The following is a 5,760-nucleotide window of genomic DNA, read 5'->3' on the forward strand; positions in this document are numbered from 1 at the left end:
GTTCCCTGTCACACAGAGGACCTCCAGAAATCCAGGTTTCCCCTTCATGCAGGGGGCATCCACCCTCCTCATCCTTCTTGTCTCCATGCTACACTTCTTGGGGTTCCAGCCATCAAAGGGACATGAGACTACCTGTACAATTCTCTCCTTACAGAGCTAGATCTAGGGAACAGCATTTTAAATGATGCCTCACAGAGTCCAGTGCATTTTTTCCTGGGACAGCAACAGACCAGCAGGTCCTGGTGAAAAACATTCTCTCAGCACCTTGGATGCTGCCCCTTTGGTCTCATGGACTGGTAAGGGTGTAGTCTGCAAAGACCCTAACCCCTGACTTGATCCCCATCCAGTGCTGGTTGTTTCCCTTTCCCATCCAGGGTCCTTTCTCAAAGCACAAAGTCCTGAGAGATCTTGCTGGTGGTAACTGAGGCAAAGAGGAGATAGGCTATCTGAGATCTACCTGCATGTACTCTTGCTTTATTTAGTGGTGGTCCTGCATTACCTTGTTTCTTCTTTAACTGTTTCTGAAGTAGGAGCATCTCATCCTGGTGCTCTTCAATTCCTGTTTGAGCTTGTCTGAGATTTGCTATGACCCATCGCTGTGCATAAAGGATGCTGTCTCTGAAAGCCAGATGTAGCCAAGCACACAGTTAAAATGCTTGGGCTGTTCCTTAGCTGAATCATCAAGGGAGTGAGTAAAGACCCTGCAGTGATGTACTTTGTGTTCACTCAATGCCTGCAGCTAAAGGGTGGCAGAAAGGACAGACCTGGCATCACTGATAGCAACTGATGCCTGATGCCTCTGAGCGCTTACAAGAATATTCCCAACGATGTTGTCTTGTCTCTGTATCAGCCTGCACGTACCTTTGGCCTGTCTCTATTATCTGCATGTAACTTTGACCAGCCCTGTAATGCCAAATGTCTCCAGAGATATGCACCCAGACACCTCACTCCTGGCCCCCCTCGATGTTAATGCTGAGACAAAGAGCTCCCTCATGTAGGTGCCTTTTCAAGGAAGACCTGACCAGAGGCAGGAGGAATCCTACCTCCTGTGGGTTTGTGGTGTTCATGGGAGGGAGCTGAGTCCCCTTCCAGCCCCAGGCCTACAGACCGAGGAGGAGATGCCTCAGCTAACCAGGGTGAATCCACTTCATCAGTAAGGGTAAAGGAGATCCCAGCCTGTCTTTGTCTGGCTGTCCTAATGATGGGACAAGAAATAGGCTGCCCACAGAAGTGGTTCTGTCACCATTTCTGGAGGCCTTTAAAAGACATGGAGATGTGGCACTTGTTGACATGGGTCAGTGGTGGACATGACAGTGTTTGGTTAATAGCTGGAGTTGATCTTACATGTCTTTTTGAATCTAAATGATTCTGTAATTGTGAGAAACTTTGTTTACACCAAACTCCATCTCTCAGCAGAGAAATGACACTGCAGGCAGGCAGTGTGTCTGCCAGCTGAGGGAGGGAACATCAGGGCTTGCTTCATGCTGTTTCCCATGGGGTTCCTCTGGAGCCCAGGGATCCCTGGAGGGAGCCCAGTGGGGCAGAGGCAGAACCACCTTTTGCTGGGCCTCTCCTGATGAGCTGGGACCCAAGAGAGACCTGCGAGCCTCAGAGAGCTTAAAGGCACTTGGCAGTGGAGGATGCTGAGAGCTCCCTGCAGGAGAAACCTTCCCAGCCCTGTGCATGGTAAGGCTCTGGGTGCAGGGCAATGCAGCTGCAGTTCCTGGAGGGATCTGCTCAAGCTGCTGCCTCGGACAGTCCATGGGATCTGTCAGGAGGACTCTCTTGGGTTCTCTGTGTAGATAAGGAGCAGGATGTGCTGCAGAGCAGGGCTTCCCTCTGCACCATGTGAGGGACAGGACAAGGCAGGTCCCTTGTCCCGGGGCTGGCTGCAGGCTGTGAATGTGGGTGTGCAGGCAGGGGTGCCCAGCGCTGTCCTTGCCAGCAGGGTGCCTGCAGCCCAGGGGCTGTGTGCAGGGGCAGGGACTCTGCTGCCTGCCAGGGTCAGCACTCAGCCTGCCCGGGAGCTCCCCACAATAGTGGGGGAGAGGGGCTGGAGGTAAGCAACAACCCCTGGCAGGGCAGTAGAAGTGTTCTTGTGCACTGGAGAGGGTGCTGTGTGGGACAGGGCTGCTCAGAGCTCCACATCACTCTGAGGGTCCTTCTGAAAGACACTGAGGCAGCGATTGCCTGATAGGGAAGGATTCTGAGCTCTGATGTTTTCCACTCTTGGTGGGCAGGTTGGGCAGTGGGAGCTGGGAATTTCCTTCTCTGCTTTGGAGAAGGCACCGAGAGTCTTGTCAGGACTTGTGTGAGCTGCTCCTGAGACCCTGCAGAGGCAGAGCTGCCCCTGGGCAGAGCCCTGCTGCTGGGAGGGGTGTGCAGGGCAGAGCTGAGCACACAGCCCATGGGATGGGCTCTGGGAGCACTGAGAGGGAGCAGAGCTGGGCCCAGAGCAGCAGCTCCTGGCAGGGACAGCTCCAGGCAGCAGAGACATGGGCAGGGAGTGGGGGGAAAGTGCAGCCCAGGCCTGGGGAGGGTGCGTTCAGGCAGCTCTCTTGGTGTCTGGCACTGGAGGTGGCTGCTGGCCATGCTCTGCTGGGCAAGGAGCTGACTGTCTCTCTGGAACATCTCCTCTGCACTTCCCTGACTGGCTGCTCTGCCTGTCCTGCTGGGCTTGTGACCTGCCCCCAGACAGGCACAGCTCTCCCGTAGGGTCCTCGGGAGTGCACAGCTGGGGGGCAGCACTCTGCACTTGGAGTCCTTTGCTTCTGCTTCCAAGGGCTGTGCTCTACTCTGTCTACCACAGCTGCACTCTGGGTTGCGAGGGAGAAGTTTTGCCCTTTGCAACAGCAGAGGTTCCTGCCTGGCACCAGAGTCCAGTTGTTCTTTATCTCATTCTTTCTCCTTTTATTCTCTCAATTTATCTGTGTGTGCAGTAATACTTGGGGTATCACAAGGACAAGTGCAGGGCAGCTGGGAACAAGAGTGACGGACTCTGCAGGTCTCCAGACTATCCGCTAAACCACGGGCTGCTGAGCCCTTTCATCTCTCCTGTCCTAAGACTGACCACGCGTTCAGTTACAAAAATTAGTATTTCTACACCTCAAATAGCACTTGTCAGCTGAGAAACTCCTGCGAAAATCCTGATAAAGTCACGCTGAGGCTCTGCCCTGCAGCCACAATCTTCATAGCTGTGAGTGCAGACACTGAAACTCTGTTTCATCTGACATCCCTGGTGGGTATGGGAGCTTTCGCAGGGCAGCTTCATGAAACCCCTGCAGTGGTACAGAGCTGAGTCCTTGGAGCCACATTGCTTCTGCCAGCACACTCAGCACCAGCACCAGGAAAGGGAAAATGCATTTGAACTTGAGGGGATGGTAGAAATCGTATGGGAAATCAACTGGGTTTATCCTGAGAAGCCTCCCCTAACCTGTCACTGCCTTTTTCTGCTCTGACAGTGCCCCATGCCCAGAGGCAGCAGATGGCCAACGGCAGCTCCATCACCCACTTCCTCCTCCTGCCATTCGCAGACAGGCGGGAGCTGCAGCTCTGGCACTTCTGGCTCTTCCTGGCCATCTCCCTGGCTGCGCTCCTGGGCAACGGCCTCATCATCACCAGCACAGCCTGCGACCAGCACCTCCACACCCCCATGTACTTCTTCCTCCTCAACCTCTCCCTGCTGGACCTGGGCTGCATCTCCACCACTGTCCCCAAATCCATGGCCAATTCCCTCTGGCACACCAGGGCCATCTCCTACACAGGTTGTGCTGCACAGGTCTTTTTCTTTGCCTTCTTCTTTTCAGCTGAGTTTTCTCTCCTCACCATTATGTCCTACGACCGCTACGTGGCCATCTGCAAGCCCCTGCACTACGGGAGCCTCCTGGGCAGCAGAGCTTGTGTCCACATGGCAGCAGCTGCCTGGGGCGCTGGCTTTCTCACTGCTCTGCTGCACACAGCCAATACATTTTCACTGCCCCTCTGCCGAGGCAATGCTGTGGAGCAGTTCTTCTGTGAAATCCCCCAGATCCTCAAGCTCTCCTGCTCACATTCCTACCTCAGGAAAGTTGGGCTTCTTGTGCTAAGTTGGTTTTTAGGACTCAGCTGTTTTGTGTTCATTGTGGGGTCCTATGTGCAGATCTTCAGGGCAGTGCTGAGGATCTCCGCTGAGCAGAGACGCCACAAAGCCTTTTCCATGTGCCTCCCTCACCTGGCTGTGGTCTCCCTCTTTGTCAGCACTGGCACATTTGCCTACATGAAGCCATCCTCCATGTCCTTCCCATCCCTGGATCTGGTGATGTCAGTGCTGTACTCGGTGGTGCCTCCAGCAGTGAACCCCCTCATCTACAGCCTGAGGAACCAGGAGCTCAAGGATGCTGTGAGGAAGCTGGTGACTGGATGGGGTTCAGCAGCCATACACTGCCTGCTTTACCCTGGACAGGGCTTCCATTGTAGGTCATGACAGGCCACGTCTGTCTTTGCTGCTTTACAACTGTTTTCCTGTTTCAATTTGTGATGATCTTGTCTTCATAGAAATGTCAGTTTTCATCTCCTCCGCTTTTGTTGTGTGACCCACAGACTTTGTGTCACTGGACGTCTCTCATTTTATTTATGTAAAATAAATGATCCTGCAGCAACGTCTTCTCTGTGCTATGTCCTCACATGGCAGAAATGAAGGGGAATGAAATCAGCTTTCTGGCTGCTCCAGCTCTGGGATGGCTGCTCTGTGCCTGGAGCAGGAAGAGCTCTTGAGGAGCCCAAGGGCCGGGGCTGTTGTGCTGGTGTGGGGAGATGGGATGGCATGGGGGGGCTGCAGAGCTCTCAGGGTGTCCTGGGCAGGAGAGCAGGGGACACAGGGGTCCCTGCAGGGGACTCCCCTGCAATGGCCCAGGCTGGGGCTGCCTGGCTGGGAGCAGCCCATGGGAAAGGTCTGGGTGGGCAGGAGGCAGCGTGTGCCCTGGCAGCAAGGGAGGACAGCAGCATGGTGGGCTGTATGACCAGGAGCATGGCAGGAGAACAAGGGAAGGGATGCTCTGGAATACTCCATCCAGGTTTCAGATCCCCAGTTCAGGAATGCTATTGGCAAGCAGGAGTGGGTTTAGCAATGAGCCCTCAGGACAGGCAAGAACTGGAGCACGGTGAAGAGCAGGCGGATGGGGACCTGAGATCTTGGGAAGGGAAGGCTGTCGGGGACTGGCTGCCTGTACCAGCAAGGAGGACATTCAGAATACAGAGCCAGGCTCCTCACCATGGTGCCTGGTGGGAGGACAAAAGGCAGTGGGGGATAGTGACAGAGGAGAGGTTCAGCCAGGACATAGGGAAACCTTGCTCCCCCAGGCTCAGGCAAGTGCTGCATCAGGTATTCCAGAGAGGCTGTGCAGTCTCTGGCCTTGGGGATTTCCAACTCAGACTGAATCAAGACTTGAAGCTCTTGCTCTTACCTTGTTTCTGATGTTTTGGACTTGATAACTCCTGGCGTCCCTTCCAGCCTCTGTTCTCTTGTGATCCTACAATAATGGGTTTATGAAGGGTCACAAAGATGCTCTGAGGGCTGAAGCAAATCTCCAGACATCTTCATCTCCAGATGAAAACAGGCTGAGAGAGCTGGGGGTGTTCAGCCTGAGGAAGAGAAGGCTACAAGGAGACAGCAGTCTGCCCGTGCCCAAACAGGACCTACAGGAAACCTGGAGTGGGGCTTTTTGCAAAGGTGTGAAGTGACAAGAAGAAGTGGAATGGTGCCTGAATACTGCTCCTCATGCC

The 5,760-nt window shown here is 54.4% G+C and overlaps 1 protein-coding gene across 1 annotated transcript; it reads left to right on the forward strand.

Annotated features, from left to right (window-relative positions):
* Nucleotides 1–3,484: 3,484 nt before the first annotated feature.
* On the forward strand, nucleotides 3,485–4,462 carry LOC308228596 (olfactory receptor 14A16-like; the record flags this gene model as incomplete). Its single annotated transcript, XM_080631972.1, has 1 exon — nucleotides 3,485–4,462. The coding sequence occupies one exon, from the start codon at nucleotides 3,485–3,487 to the stop codon at nucleotides 4,460–4,462; it is 978 nt and encodes a 325-aa protein (XP_080488098.1).
* Between the last annotated feature and the right edge of the window lie 1,298 nt (nucleotides 4,463–5,760).

Source organism: Psittacula echo, assembly GCF_963264785.1.
Source record: "Psittacula echo genome assembly, chromosome: 19".
Classification (NCBI taxonomy): Eukaryota; Metazoa; Chordata; class Aves; order Psittaciformes; family Psittacidae; genus Psittacula; species Psittacula echo.